The 17,364-nt window shown below is 39.0% G+C and overlaps 1 protein-coding gene across 7 annotated transcripts in view; it reads right to left on the bottom strand.

Moving 5' to 3' along the window:
* Frmd5 (FERM domain containing) overlaps positions 1-17,364 on the bottom strand; it is a 366,456-nt gene that overhangs the window by 58,403 nt on the left and 290,689 nt on the right. For all 7 annotated transcript variants that reach the window (XM_083130972.1, XM_083130979.1, XM_083130977.1 and 4 more), the window contains exon 4: positions 471-647. In XM_083130972.1, coding sequence (XP_082987098.1) covers positions 471-647 — 177 coding nt within the window. The remainder of the gene's footprint in view (positions 1-470; positions 648-17,364) is intronic.

Genomic DNA, 17,364 nt, shown 5'->3' with positions numbered 1-17,364 from the left:
ATCTTTATTCATGTAATAGAAGCTGTTTTGGGTTTCCAAAGAAAATGCTTTATTCCGAATAAATAAATATTTGCAATTGATTAGTTATTTTGTTTATATTTTTTCGAGACTTTCGAGACGAGACGAGACTTTTCAGGAGTCGTTTCGTCCCGTCTCATGTCTCGTCTGGAAAACGAGACGAGACAGGTGGTCAGTCTCGTCCCGTCTCGTGGGCAACACTACCACGAACTTTTCATCACATCATATATTGTCATTATCTACCCACACAATACACATAAGATAATTAAATATTCAAACTAGCTGCTTTGATGGCTTGATTAACGATCTAGCCACTAAAGGTTCTAGGTTCATGTCCTGGCCTGAACATCGATGTTCCTTTGCAAATGTACCAGAAAAGTGATGTAAACTAAATATTTTTTTAAAAAAAATCAAACTTGAACATACAACAAAATATTCAAATGTAAACTTACACTGCAAAACATATGCTCCCAAGAGAGATGCTTCTTCTTGTGTACAATACAGGCGGCCATGGAGCAAATCTCTCTTCAGCTGTAGGTAGATCTGGTACCGTGTGATTTCCTCCTTCAACCGAAATGGATCGGGAGGATAAAATTTCACTCTGAAACTGAAAAGGATTGGGTCCATGTCTGAAAACAGAGAAAAACCTCAATAAAACAAGTATACGCAACTTAGGAAGTTCACATAAACATCAAAATGTAGAAATAATTGTGTAAAAATTATTCTGCACATAGTATATTTAACATACATGCATCAATTGAATAGTAAAAGTACAAGACTATACAAAGCCACCAACATACATTTATTCCTGTACATTATACAGAAATGGCATATTTGAATGATTATTTTTCCACGTTTCTTTGTTTATTCAAATTTATAAGTCCACAGTGAATTCAAGAATGTGTTAATATTTACAAGTTTACATGTCACATAATGTATTAACAGAAGTAGTAGTGAAGGAGAACAATGAAAAAATAAAAGATCACCATTGTCGTGGGTGACAGGAATGATGTAGAGGATGTCAGGATGGAAGCAGGAAGGCCAGTAGTGATATGGATTAGGAAAGAAGAAATGAGAGGTGTGATCTCTTAGATAATTTCTGTGAAACGTGAAAGGAATTTACTAATTTTGGAAATATGCTATCCCAGCAACATAAAAGAACAATAACCGATACCAGATAGACTATATCTTGATACAAGAGAGATTCCGAAATTGACTGAAAAATACAATGACCTTCACTGGGACACTCAGATCATGTCATACTGGTGGGCGAAATAAACATTCATTTGAAGAAGATAAGAAAAGGTCACGTGGAGCAGAAGCCTGACATTGTGAAACTTAAGTATAAGAAAAAGATAAACGGAAATTTCAGGGACGTCGGAACCGGGGGGGGGGGGGGCACTTTTTGCCCCCCGGTCGCATGCTAAAAATGAGACTATATTTTCTCCAACTTATCTCTGGTTTTGAAAAAAAAATATGGAAAAAATATTTTTGCGCTACTTGGACCAACGTAGTCTCAAGTTTTCGGTAACAGCCAGGGCCAGATTAAGACGAAATTGGGCCTGATGCTTGAAATCTTCGGTGAACAATAAACACAACGACGTTATAGTTACATGACAGCGCAAAGAATAATAGTAACTGTATAATAAGTAACGCTGTGTCTAGGCGTCCGAAATTGGGGCTCCAAATTTCATTCTAAGATTTATTTTCAGGTTAATAGGATATAGCAAGAGAAAACAGTTAGGCTTTTGGAAAATTCTGGTCTGTTTTCATCTGGGCCTATTTCAGGAATGGGCCTAATGCTGCAGCATCAATAGCACCCACCTTAATCCGGCCATACTAACAGCAAGAAGTACATGACACAAAGATTGACGTGCAGATTAGAATTGCAGCCACGTCTCCACAAATCAAGTGTAACGTGGCATTAGCCCGTTCGGAATTCGCTGCTTCCGTTTCCAGATTTCCATTGTTGAATCTACCAGATTTTGTACGTACAGGCGAGGTCGGTGTGAAACAATTAACCCAGTGTAAGCAGCTGAAGAATCAAGTCACCGATCGCTTCGGATTACATTTTCTGCAAAAGCGCTAGAGTCGAATGCTAAAACAGAATTATTGAAAAGTTGGCAGAAACAATGAACAATTACAGGGAAGACTAATGGGAAAAAATATTATTAAATTCAACCACTTATACCTAAAGAACCTTGGTATCAAGACATTAACCTTTCAAGAAACTCTTTAACAAGCCTTCTTAGATGTCGGCTAAATTACACCCTAGCCCCTAAAGACTTGTACACTAGGAAGATTGTACAATCCCCAATCTGTCAGTGTGGTGCAACTGAAGGAACACCTGATCATATTATATTTGAATGTCGTCTTAATGTAACTACGAGTGATTATTTCTTAAGAGATCTAAAAGAAGCAGGATATAATGGCGCATACGTCTTGTCAACACTTTTGAGGAACCCAACTAAGAAAATAATATATGTACTTACCAACTATATTGCGAGAGAAAATATTGTATTATAAAATTATAAAATGTAAAACAAATGTAAGTGGTGCATAGCTGAAAAGCTACAACCAAATATATATATATATATATATATATATATATATATATATATATATATATATACCGTGCGTTCATTTCGATCTGCAGCCGAGAGATCGGGAGAAGCGTGGCGGGCGGCGCTGACGGAGATGCCGACATTTGCGGCCTGTAATGCCCGCTTATTTTTATAGACATATGCAGACATTTATATAAATATTGCAAAACGATCACTAACCTGTGTTATAACACGAAAAAGTTCTTCTGTAATTCATCCAAGTTCTGCTCTTATATACACAAAAAAATACGCTTTAGAAACGATGTTAAGAGCCACAGATAATAAAACATTTTAATCATAGTTTTGACCAGTAACGTCCTGCTTAAGTTTATATCCTTGAAAGAGTTTTGTGCCGATGGGGATCGTTTGGAGGTTTTGAATGTGCAACGCTGTATCAAGATTACGCTGTAGAAGAAACCGTTAAAAGTCAATAGTGTTCGTGAGCTTCCTTGCAATCCGAAATCTCCGAGCTCGAGTTTTTTGTTCCTTCGCGACTAGATGAAGACAGAGTTGTAAATATAGTGGCGAGCAATGTAAACCAAGAGCGTGTTAATTTCGTACTGTGCGCAAGAGTGTTATTCTTGGTTACTTGCAGTTACTTGTTTGTGTTATTGTAGTGTGTATGTGTGACGTGTCAGTGAGACGATTGGAATGCCAGCCGCAAGATTCACGTTAGAACAAAGATTTTTTATGTAAGACACGTACGTGAAAACAAACTCGTGTCGAGACGTGTGTAGGTAATTTGTACAGAAATTCCCATGCGTTTCAACTCCACACAGAGATACGGTTAGACATCTTGTCCTTAAATTACGAGAAACTGTATCGTTAAATTTTAAAACACCTAAGCAAAAACGACGGATTCTAACCGAAGCAAAACTCGATGATATTGGTGCAGCGTTAGAACGTTCTCCAAACAAACCTCTACGCCGTGTTTCACGAGGTGGGCGTGTCAAAATCATCGGCGCATACAGTCACTAAGCTACTAAAATTAAAACCATACTCTTATAACACAGGTTAGTGCTCGTTTTGCAATATTTATATAAATGTCTGCATATGTCCATAAAAATAAGCGGGCATTTCAGGCCGCAAATGTCGGCATCTCCGTCAGCGCCGCCCGCCACGCTTCTCCCGATCTCTCGGCTGCAGATCGAAATGGACGCACGGTATATAGTTGCTGATATCCAGGTTCCCTATCTCATCAAGACTGGTTGCTAAGGTAAACTAAGCTCAATCGCAACTTCCTGAAATTTTCGGGTTCGAGAGGGAGATTTCAGAAATATTTTTTTTGTGTTCGAAATCAACCTGTCCACTTCGGCAGTCAATCATGCACAAGAAATGTTAACCGAAAGGCAATATCCTGACTCAGCATGAAATACTTTTTTCTCACACTTTTCTCCTTAAGCAATATTGAAACATGTGTGAGTTCAATATTACTTAAATAAGGCGAAAATTATTCACATAATAAACGGAAGAAAAATAAATGCCAACAACGTATTTTGGGAGAAAAATAATTTATATACACATTTTTTTAAAAAAAAAATGTCAAATTTCATTGAAAAAGGCAAAAAAAGGCATTATAATTAAAAGTAGGAAGTGGGGTCCCAAATAGGCAAAATAGGCAAAATGAAAAGGCTTCCAAAACATTCGAAACAACATAAGAAACGTATATCTGGAAAAATTTTATCAATATATGCAGTAGATAAAAAGAGGCATTTTGCCAAACTTCCGGGCTCTAATGACAAACATCTACACTTTCTTGACACAGTTATAGTAGCTACCTAAGCAAGGAGAGATTTATTTATCCTCCCCTCATCTCCCCGCTTAGCTAAAATAAACGACATTAAAAAAATCAACAGAGCATCGAATAGTGGGTTAATTTATTTATCGTGGTTTGTCAGAAACGCATACCTAATAAATAGCTAATAAAAGTAAATGTATTATGTATTAATAATTATATATATATATTATATATTTATATATATATATATATATATATATATACACGTATGTTTACTTTCATACATATGGGTATACAGGGCGGGAAAGGCGGGGAAAAAATGCCATTGTCATATGAAACATTTGTCTGTACCACCTACCGTTTTCCGTGTAGAAAATGGTTTTGCAAAAAAAAAAAAAAAAAAAAAAAAAAAAAAAGTGAGCCAAATCGTGTATGCCGAGCTTAACAATTAAGATAAGTGCAGCACCATAACAGTTTCGGAAAGTGCAGGACACAAGCTTTCCAACGATATGCCACATGATGACTGCGGAACTAAAAAAGGATGAAACCGCGTCACCCAAAAAAGGGGGTCTAAAGTTAGGGAAGGACTCGAAGATTTCAAATGGCAAGGGGGGTCGAGTAATACCTCGTTTTAAAGGGGGATCGAGTAATACCTCGTTTTAAAGGTCACACAAAACGTGAAAAGGATGCGAACATGATTTTGTAATCTACTGACCGGTTTCAAAATGGCGACCAAAACAATTCCGATCCCTGAACTTGGTGTTCCAAAGTGAGGAATTACGTACGTAAATAGCAAAACACAAACACTGGACAGAGTACATGACATCCTGTACAAAGAATGCCAGCTGAACAGCTGTTTATTCGTGACAAGGTTTCTAAATGGTTACTGGTTCGCTACCATTGTCAGACCATGCCACCCGTCACATGTAACGTCAGTGTACCGAACGTCCGGGTGAGAGGTTTGCGGTTTCGTATTAGTACATGCCTCTGTGAGTGTACAACATGCAGTGAATAGAACTTCAGGTCCATTGTGTACGAGTAGGAATAAGCATAAGTCCACGTGTTGGGTAGGCTGCAGTACACAACACAGCATGCTGGCCAAGTCAACAAATTACAAAGTACGCCAATTGCCGGTGCATCCAGTTACATTTGACTGCACGTACGCTGTTCCCACGGCCCAGTTCAACAAAGGCAATCGGAAAGTACTACGGGTCGAGGTGTCACGAGCTCTCCTGCATAGCAGTCGGTTCCAGTGTGATTCCACTGATAACGCGAATACGCCCTTCCAATCTTGGTCTCATTCACCGTTGTCTGTTACAAGTGGTTGCATCGTCGAAGGCATTGTATGGTACCTCAGGACGTTCTACAGTGCATTCCTCGCGGGTAGTGTGCATTCCTGTACTTAATTCGCAGTGGAAAATTGTTGAATGTGAACTAATAATGTATTTCACGAACTAAGAAGCATTTGATATGCTCATGGTGTTGGGCGAGTGCCAACGAAATAGTTCTGCTGCTGCTCGTGTGTATGCTGCAAGGTATCCCGATCGGGAACATCGTTCAAAACATGTTTTTCGCACCCTTGCCGATCGTGTACGCAGAAGGGGCAATGTTCAGCCTTCTAGCAGTCACAAACATGAACGCATTGCTCGGCCTGTTCGAGATGAGAGTTCTGCTGGTGTACTTGCAGCCTTCCATCTCAATACTCACAGGAGTATCAGGCAAGTTGCTCGTGATTCTGGTGTCAGCGCAAGTACAGTGAGAAGGATTTTAAAGGATCACAGAATTCATCCGTACCACGTGTCCTTGCATCAAGAGCTACACGGAACTGATTTTCAAAGCAGGCTAGACTTTTGCTTGAGGTCTCAAGCTCAAGTGTATGCAAATGTTCGATTCTTTGACGAAATGTTGTGGTCTGACGAGGCTACATTTAAAAGTGATGGTCAGGTAAATCGGCACAACATGCATTACTGGGCCGCCGAAAACCCACGGTGGATGTAAGAGGTTGATCACCAACGTAGATGGTCTGTGAATGTGTGGTGTGGAATCATCGGTGGACGAATAATTGGACCTCATTTTTTTCAAGCGAGGCTTACGGGTGTTATGAACCGCACATTTCTTCAAGAACAATTGCTCAGTCTTTTCGAAGACGTCCCCTTACACATCAGAACTCACATGTGGCTACAACAAGATTGCTTCCCAACAACATTTTGAGCTGACAGCGAGGAATCAGGTGAATGCAATGTTTCGTGGTCGCTGGGTAGGTAGAGGTGGGTTTGTGCCCTGGCCTCCTAGGTCACCAGACTTAACATGTTTAGATTATTACCTCTTGGGACGACTGAAAGAAATCGTTTACCAAAATCGCCATACAACGAGGGACGACATGATCGAGCGCATAGTTGCTGCATCCAGGCAGATTAGTGAGGCAGAAGTTATTGCAGCACAGAATGATTTCAATGTCCGTGTGCAGAAATGCATTGAGACAGAGTGAAGACATTTCGAACATTTAATGTAAGTTGGTAAATGTGCATCACACTGGGTGCTTGCTTTACTTTTTCTTCTCGTTTTTGTTTTTCATTGGTTTCTGATTACTCTTTCGTTTTTCTTTTCATCATTTCAGTTAGGCCTATTTCTCTTGTCAAACAATGGTTTGGCAATCAATTGTGAGAAAAGGACCCTTTTCGTTGGCGAAGCAGCCGTTAAACACGCCAACGAATTCCTTATTGTGCATGACAGTAAACCATTCGTTGCCAGTCCTAAGCCTGGAGAAAGTGTGAAGGGCGGTCAAAATTGCAGCTCAAACAAAGCTTACAGTAGTAGGTACGGTGTTTCAAGAGCGGACCCATTACCATAATTGTTTGCACAGGATCTTATGTACTCTGTCCAGTGCTTGTGTTTTGCTATTTACGTACGTAATTCCTCACTTTGGAACACCAAGTTCAGGAGTCGGAATTGTTTTGGTCGCCATTTTGAAACCGGTCAGTAGATTACAAAATCGTTCGCATCCTTTTCACGATTTGTGTGTCCTTTAAAACGAAGCATTACTCGACCCCCCTTGCCATTTGAAATTTTCGAGTCCTTCCCTAACTTTAGACCCCCTTTTTTGGGTGATGCGGTTTCATCCTTTTTTAGTCCCGCAGTCATCATGTGGCATATCTTTTGAAAGCTTGTGTCCTGCACTTTCCGAAACTGTTATGGTGCTGCACTTATCTTAATTGTTAAGCTCGGCATACTCGATTTGGCTCACCTTCCTTTTTGCAAAACCATTTTCTACACGGAAAACGGTAGGTGGTACAGACAAATGTTTCATATGACCATGGTATTTTTTCCCCGCCTTTCCAAATCTGCATTCCAAACATACCGTTACCATTTGGAAATCGCACGAACGGGGCATGTCCCCCCACTAAAACTACAAAGGGTGGCTTTCGGGCTGTTGCAAATACTTTCTACGGATTCTTTGGGCCCAACTTAGTGGTGCATTTTTTTTTTTTTTCAACTTGATACGATCTCCCGTTCTCGAGAAAAAGGTAGTGTCTGGGTCGCTCTGAAACACCCTGTATAATTATGTAATTATGTGAATATGTAATACATATAGCCTATTTATGTATATCTACATATGTATTCTCCCCACTATATATATATATATATATATATATATATATATGTATATGTATGTATGTATGTATGTATAGGGGGAAAAGATATTGTAAAAATCGGTTGGAGTCATTCCATGCCAAATCAACACAGATATGTGCAATTTTTAACCTGACCATCTCCGATTTTCATGAAATTTGGGGAGTTGAAACTATGCATAGAACTTAGTAAATATGAAAATTTTTAGTCTCGTGCGTCTTGTAATTGTTAAATTATTCAAGGTCAAAGTTTGCAGAAATTGCCTTTTTTGAGCCCGCTTAGCTATACTAAATGTGCTGTAACTCCGCCACTATTTTGCCTAGGAAGCTCAAATAAAGATTATTGTACAGGGAATTGAACAAGCTTTCCAGTGATATATACAGGGAGGTTATTTCAGTCGTTCACCGCCAGAGTGACGGCCGTTCCGCGGACTCTTCATGCAACAGGTCCCGGCAAATTGCGTTCAGGAAGTCCGTAACAGAAACCGCTTGTTTTGTAATGTTTCCACTTTTCACAATTACAGTTACAATTACAATTGAAATAAGCACGTACCTTGTCGCACGGATGCAGGAAAAGGTGTCCTCCCAAATACAAATATTTCTGGCACCTTATTTCTGACATCTAATCTTAGATTAGACATCGCTACTTTATTCTCAGTTGTCGCCACAGCGCCTGCAGCTTATCGGGGGTTGGGTGAGTTGTCAGCCGCGAGAGGGCGCTTCATACTGCACGTGTCGGCAGTGATGCCAACCGTAGGGACATGTCCCTACGCATAGGGACATGTCCCTACGCATAGGGACTTTTCACTAAATTTCGCCCGCGTAGGAACGTAGGGACAGATTTTGCCAAATGAGGGAAAACGTAGGTACTTTTTTCAATCTTGGTAAATTACATTTTATGAATTAGTTTATCTGGATACTTTAGCGAGGAGGAGAAAAAAGAACTAACTAACAGATCTCCATCAGAATTTTGGAACATGTTATCGGTTACCAAAAACTTTCAAGGCAAGTTCCTTTTTGAAAACATTTCCACTCTTGCGAAAATAGTGCTAACATTGCCGCATTCTAACGCGGAAACGGAAAGAATATTTTCAATGTTAAGTGATACAAAAACAAAAAAGGGAAATAAAATGGGACCAAAATTGTTAAAGAATGCAGGAAATACAGCATCACCAACCAACATCTATCTCTTCACAGCAGCAGCATGTATGACTTCAAATAACATAATCAACAGTAAACGACTCAACGTTATTCATTAGGGGTGTGCTGGATTCTTTACTTTAAAAAGTCGTTAATTCTCGACGTTTTCTGCCTTGTAAGTTTCTGGAACTTATCGAAAGTTGTAAGTTTTTATTCTAGAAATGCAAAAACAATCACTTAAAGTGAAAATGACTTGTAAAATTCGAGATTTCCAGTGCTTCGGGAAATTTCGAACATTTCCCGTCCAGAAAATTTTCCGACTTGGTCGGGAAATTGCAAATTTTTCAGTCCCGAATGTCGGGATTTAAAAAAATTACCGTCCCGATCCCGTCCCGACCCAAAAAATTCTGTCCAGCACACCCCTATTATTCATTAAGGCAAGAATTTACAATACCGGACCCTTCTGTAATTTCTATGCTACGTCTTATACTCACGAAATAATTATTCGTGATTATTTATCTCAAGTTAACATGTTGGGGTGAGGGGGAAAAATGTTCATTAACGTGTAGAAGTTGTAAAATAAGCTTTTCAATTCTCGCAATGATTCTCCGTATACAAGTATGGTAGCCATATTTGTTGATATGAACAAATTAAAATTAGTTACGCTGTCTACAGCGTTGCCACACTGTTGATTTCATACTTGGAGAGCATGGATCGTGTAAGAATGGCGGAAGAGAACAGTAAAAAAGTTATTAATGTTGTACAGATTGTTAGGTGGAGTGTGCAGGAGGATGGCTGTGGGCTAATTAATAAACTTATGGATTTCAGTATATTGCCCAAAGAACGTGCTTACATGTGACAGCGACAATCACGATGTAGAAGAACTGATTTGATTACAGGTAAATTTGGCAACAGTACATCAATCATAAAATTGCAGGATACGAAAATGGCGTCTTCGATGATGAACGTTTGCCGTTAAAGTGCTACGAAAATAATATTTTTTATCGGTTCGTAATCACAATTACCGCAAAACCATTCAGGAATAGCCCCACTGACCATTCTCGGTAAGTTTAGGTTAAGTTAGGTTAGGCAAACATAGTTAAAATTTGGGCTCGAAAAAAACATGCACGGGTAGCCCAACAAACCATTGACGGACAGCCCCACGAACCATTCAGGTACGGTTAGGTTAGGTTAGGATAGGCAAACATAGTTAAAATTTGGGGTCGTAGTAATATCAGGAATGTATATTTCGTTTTTTAAGTATTGGAAACACAAAATCTTCCGGTAAATAATAAGCAATCGTGCCGATCGCGGACCACTCAATGTCACTTATTTTGCAATTTCTACACGTGACCCCCCAAATTTTAACTTCAAATTCGTGATTAGGAGGCCTCAATTAGTGAGTATGCGAAATATTACAAAAAATCGGGGAGAGGTCCTGTATTGTAAATTCGCTCCTTCATTAATTGTGGAAGCACCGAGCAGAAAGATTTGGTAAGTAAATGTGTATATTTTACCTTCTGTTTGCATGCTCATGAGGTGTTTTTTTTTAGTCACTTTACTTGGCGTAGGGACATTTGGTCAGTTGTAGGGACATTTTGACTACGTCTGTAGGGACATTGCCGAAAAATGGTTAGCAACACTGTCGGCTACCAGACGTCAGTGTACTTTCATGTTCACTTCTGTTCATTTATCAGTACGCGTGTTGCTTATACTGTGTTATTGTAATGTGCTTACTCGTGGCCAGTGCTTTATTGTGTGTTAATTGTTATTCATTCATTACTTATGTCGTTAAACAAATATAGTCTTGAACATAGAGTTTTTATGTACGATAATTACGTGAAAACGAATTCTTGCAGAAAAGTGGTCAGGGATTACGATAGACAGGATCTCTTGAACCTAAGAAACGTGTTGTATTGCTGTTGAAGGAAGTCATTTTCAACATCTCTTATAACACAGGAGGTTAGTGATCATCATTATTATTACTTTTAAATATCATTTTACGCTTTCGGTTTGCTTTATGCGCCGGGATGCTGTCTTCCCTTTCTGTCAACTGAGGATAAAGTAGCGATGTCTAATCTAAGATTAGATGTCAGAAATAAGGTGCCGGAAATATTTGTATTTGGGAGGACACCTTTTCCTGCATCCGTGCGACAAGGTACGTGCTTATTTGTAATTGTAACTGTAATTGTGAAAAGTGGAAACATTACAAAACAAGCGGTTTCTGTTACGGACTTCCTGAACGCAATTTGCCGGGACCTGTTGCATGAAGAGTCCGCGGAACGGCCGTCACGCTGGCGGTGAACGACTGAAATAACCTCCCTGTAACAAGCCTACCTTTGGATAAAAATATAATTTTGTCACGTGACCTTGACTTCTGACCTTGAATATCTCAAAACATGTCATCACCAAAAATCGTGAAAAAAATATATTTGGTCCCTCATTCCATACTATAAAACATACCAAAAAATCATTCTGGGACTGCAATGGGATCAGAAGATACAAAATAATATGTGTAACTATGTGACTGATAAAAACCCCATTACATGAACTATGAAGAGTCAAATGTCCCTTAACACTCCCTACAAAATGTAAAGGAGTTTTCCTGGGTATAATTGGTCATAAAAGAAATATGTTAGACACAGGGAGATCCCTAGCCGTGTGTGTCAAGCGCAGATCCGGCATATTGTTGACCGCCATATTGAATTCAACGCAAAAATTTCAAAGGAAAGGGGGTGATGTGATATATCAAATGAGGCTAGAATTTCACGAGAAATGAAGTGACGAAGGTTTATCCAACATATATTTAACCCGCAAAAATTTATTACTGCATGCTTGTAACCATTTTTTTCCTTTTTGAGGTGTTAAAAACAAAGCATTGGAATGCTCCTAACGTGTTAGGAACTCATCGAGATCACGCTGACATCTTGGGAGAGAAAGAAGTATACGCACCATTTTAATCAGCTACATTCACCAAATAGCTGAATAGTGAAGAATATTGGGAAAAGTATCTCAAACAATTACGTGACACTTCCTTTGGAATGAAAAATTCTTCAGTGACGAGGCAAATTTTTATTTTCACGGTGAAGTTAATGAAAATAATATGCAATACCTGTGATTTGCTCAGTCGAATGGCTGTTGCAGGTAAGCTAATTATGTGGTATAATGTATGGCGAACGGAAATGGTTGGTCTATATTCAACAACGGAACCTTAAATGGTGAGGGCTTCTTGCATTTGTTAAGTGAACAGGTTTTTTCACCCTTGCTTACAGGATATGGCACTTTTCGAGAGTTTTGAAACAGGACAGAGTGTGACCACACTATGTGGACATTTTCGCAATTTCTTCATGGTAATTTTCTAGGTAGATTGATGGCACACGGGGATCTATTAAAAGGCCTGCACATTCCCCAGATCTAACATCTTAGGAGGACTTTTACCTTCAGAAACATTTGAAGAGAATGGTGCATGCACTAAAAGTCCCTGATATTGACCATCTGAGAGAAGGCATAGTTGCTTGCGATGTTGTTGCACATGCTACATTACCAAATGCTCTATGCGAGTGTGAGAGACGTCAACGAGTGTGCTCACAGGAACATTGACAACATTATAATGTGCATATATATTAACTGAAAGATATGTGTATAACTTTTCTCTGGCGTAAGATACGTTGGAAAATCCTTCGTCACTTCATTTCTCGTGAAATTCTAGCCTCATTTGATATATCACATCACCCCCTTTCCTTTGAAATTTATGCGTTGAATTCAATATGGCGGTCAACAATATGCCGGACCTGCGCTTGACACACACGGCTAGGATCTCCCTGTGCCTAACCTATTTCTTTCATGACCACTTATACCCAGGAAAACTCCTTTACATTTTGTAGGGGGTGTTAAGGGACATTTGACTCTTCATAGTTCATGTAATGGGGCTTTTATCAGTCACATAGTTACACATATTATTTTGTATCTTCTGATCCCATTGCAGTCCCAGAATGATTTTTTTGTTTTATAGTATGGAATGAGGGACCAAATACATTTTTTTCACGATTTTTGGTGATGACATGTTTTGAGATATTCAAGGTCAAAAGTCAAGGTCACGTGACAAAATTATATTTTTATCCAAAGGTAGACTTGTTATATATCACTGGAAAGCTTGTTCAATTCCCTGTACAATAAGCTTTATTTGAGCGTCCTAGGCAAAATAGTGGCGGAGTTACAGTAAATTTAGTATAGCTAAGTGGGCTCAAAAAGGGCAATTTATGCTAACTCTGACCTTGAATAATTTAACAATTACAAGACGCACGAAACTAAAAATTTTTATACTTACTAAGTTCCATGCATAGTTTCAACTCCCCAAATTTCATGAAAATCGAAGATGGTCAGGTCAAGGGCTGTGTTGATTTCGCATGGAATGTCTCGTTGGTAAATTCTAAAACCTGCCCCCTCCCCCAACTCTTGAATAAATTCCGACGTCCCTGGGAAATTTGAAGTAAACTTTAGAGAGAAAGTCACTACATTAAATTACAGAGCTCAGGGAAGTAATAATGTTTGGGATGGTATAAAAAGCTCTCTACAAAACTAAACAGATGAAAAAGGATTAAACAGAAGTGAGAAAAATAGATGGAAAGAACTATTTTTTAGCAACAAAACTACAACATTCAGTTTTTATCCGGCTTTAAATTCTATTTAAACATTAGGAACGAACGCGTGAAATATTTAGTATTTTACATAAACCACGTGGTAGCCGTCTGAGTTTAGGATATTCAGAGAGAAAAAAAACTGGCGATCTCTTAGAAGGTTGACAACCGTAGCACAATGTTTGGCTTCTCATAACTTGGTGATTCGAAGACACAGAAAGGCAACATTTGTAACGAAAAAAAAAAAACAAAGTCGTAACTAATCCCCGATTACCATATTTATCCTTGAAAAACTTTTAAATATTTTATTGTGTATTTCCCCTCCCTCAGAACACAGCTATGTAATATCCACCGTTACAATTCCCGTCCTCTCCGAAAAAAAATCATGCGTACGGCAGTGAACCAAATGAAAGTAATGACTCCATACGCGGTGCTATCGTACCCCATGTTTTAACTCCGAACCCCTTTTTCACACACCTAAATTTCAGTAGTAGTAATAATAATATACCATGGAACAAAGGTTTTATATAGTATCTATTGAAATATAGTAATCTGTTCTTCTACTCTCGTTGGTGACAGATATGCCCAAAGTGCAATCCAGTCCCGACCCGATTAGCCTATGTGGAATACCACTATCCAAAAACAATCAATTGCAAAGCAGTTACTAATGTTTTCATTCTCTCTGTTTCAGTCAGTCTCCTACATAAATTACTTACGAAATTAACAGCGACGTGCACTGAGGAGTAGCTAGTCTAGCAGAGATAGATCAATCAATCTCACACGCTAATTATTTTCAAATCACAATATTTATTGTCTTGTTAAAGCCACAGTTCATATGCAACACTTTTTTTTCACGCGCTTGTCGTCCCTCAATACGATCCGTGCGGGCAAAGCTGGCCTAGCTCGCTCTTCCTCCGCCTCACCAGTTCCAGGTAGAAACGACCGCCCGAAGGGAAAGGGAAGATTTCTGCCTCTACCTCCCTTGCCCCGTCGACTCGCGCTGCAATAGTTGAAAGCCCGTGCTTTTAGGTTCCCTTGTCTATCTCCTATACGACAGATAGGGGATTGGTTTCCCTTCAGTTTCTTTGTAAATCCTCTAAAGAACACAGGGGAAAATTATCTGCAGTACTTATGTTCTCTGTATTTACACCACAACTTTTTACACTTTGTACAATATGTATGTATAATATGGGATGTAGTATTATTATTTATGAAATAGAAACGTATTATGTGCAGACAATAATGTTATGCTTTCTTTTCTTTTTTCAAATATGGAATATATAATTATTAAATAACAAATATTTGCTCAGGCTCCCTCTCGCTCTCGTTTTAGTAATGTTTTATTTAAATATACTAATATCTTGGCCTCCAATTAAAAAATTGGTAAACTAAACAGTCGTAAATACGGACGTGTTTATTTGGGCAAGAGAACGCGCGTTCATATTGTTGTTGGTTTGGTTTATTTTACTTCGCTTTTCTGCCCCATTTGGTTATCACGAAAATCAGGATGAGTGATATGATGAAATTGATGAAGGGACCTCACAAAGAACAATCCAGGCCGGGATTCGGATGAGCGCGCATTTTTGTTCCTATGTGTTGTACTCTGCACTGAATAATGAAATAATTTGGAATGAAAAACGTATCCCAGAACTCAAAAAGCCAAATGAATATTATTGAAGAAACTACAAAAAAAAGTGTGTTGTTACCGGTTTATCTCCTCTAATATGTTGAATTTTTGCCACTTCACATAACTTTTTGTAGCTGTATACTTAGATTTAATCGCAATAAGTATCTAATGAGCTTAAGAAAGTCATGAGGGACAATCGTAAACAGAGAACTCTAAACTCCTCATTTCACAGTGCCCTGCAGATGCACTGGGAGGGATTTTTTTTTTTTTTTTTTTTTTTAAAAAGCGTTGCTCTTCTATCACTTTACCTACCTTTTGCCATGACGATGAACGTTGATTAAATTAAACAGGTGAACTGTGGATACAAAGGAACACTCATGCACAGGCCAGGGCTCGAGCCCGGATCCTTCAGTAACGAGATCGTGGGATGGAAAAATTAGGGAAATCGAGCAATGCAAAATATTTGAAAAAAAAAACAACAAAAAACAACGTTAATCATATACAAAGATGATGTTTCAAAAATCAAATTGAAAATTACCACTGAGGGAAAATGCAGTTTGTTTTTCCGATACCCACGTATCCGAATGGTTAGCGCTTTCCACTTATCTTTGTTGTCGGCCGACCTCCGTGGGGGAGTGCAAGTGGTCCCGGATCGGTACCCGATGGAGGCACATATTGGATCGGATCCCACTTTAAACTGTAGGTTCAGTTCAGTCTTAATTTTGCACTTATTTTTATATATACGGAGGGGAAAAAATGTTATATATTCGTCGTGGCAAACGTGTAAGCATAGAACACTGCCCTGAATAATTTAATGATAAATATACTGTGCCGAAATACAGTGCATTTTACGGCCGAGGTGGCCGTGGAGCGGCGGCTAGCGCGCCGGGAAGTAAGAGCCCATTTGCCGGCAAACTAGATGCAACATCCGCGTAACTGTAACCGCTGGCTATGTAATGAAATAAGCTCGTAAAATTTCATGGACAATTAGAATTAAAATGAGTACGTACCTTGTTACAAGAGTTGTTGGAAATGTTGTTCTCCTGCTTCCACACATACACGGCATATTTAAAGGAAATTTTCAGTAAAACGGATCAGTTCCTCTTCCGAAAGTTTAAAATTAACTTAAGACCTGATAGTTTATTTCAATTCTGCTAATGTATGGCTTCAGGTTTAAAAGCTTTGTAGCTCGCCACGCAGACGTCATGAAAATGTCTGTTTCTTGTGCAAGGCGCCGGAGGGAATTTTGAGGAGTATGTTCCAATCGTGCTCCAACGTCATCAACGTAGGTTCTCTTCAGTAAGTACACGCAGTTTTACCCTTCGCATCTTTTCAAGAACAGACCCTGTTTTCCTAATTTTTTTCACAAGTATCCGAACACTGTCTCTGTGTGAAACAGGAACATCTGGGAATTCTGATGGCAATTCTGATTCTAACTTCCCTACAATAGTTCGTAATGACGTGAGAGTCGTACATAAAAAAAAAAATCGTTGTTTTACGTTGTACGGATATTATTAGACTGCAGAAAAGCACCAGTAATACGTAAACTAAAACAAAACAATCTAAAACACTTGTCAACACCTTGACACTTCAGAAACACGTGCAAACTGGACACCAGCTATCTGGATACTGAAGCACTGACGTTTCCAGTGCCAAGTTCAGCGTACAGCTGTGTGTCTAAATGCCGGCAGATGCGCTCTCACTGCCCAGCGTGGCAGCCACCTCGGCCGCGAAAGGCACTGTCCGAGACTAAATAAATAAATATATAAAGGCAGATGTATTTTCGATTATACACACATCACGCCCCTCATATTAAGATCTGCGCCCCATTACGTACATTTCTCACTCGAAATCCCAAATTTCTTCTCTTTTTCTTTCATTTTCCAAAGATCTTTGTGTATATGTGGATACTATGATATTGTTGATGTCATACATTTTGTTTGTTCTGGTTTTCCAAAGACAACAGGTATGA

This window comes from Lepisma saccharinum, chromosome 11, assembly GCF_977018435.1.
Source record: "Lepisma saccharinum chromosome 11, izLepSacc3.1, whole genome shotgun sequence".
Taxonomy (NCBI): domain Eukaryota; kingdom Metazoa; phylum Arthropoda; class Insecta; order Zygentoma; family Lepismatidae; genus Lepisma; species Lepisma saccharinum.
The sequence above is the reverse complement of the archived record's forward strand: the minus strand, read 5'-3'. Positions and strand labels throughout refer to the sequence as shown.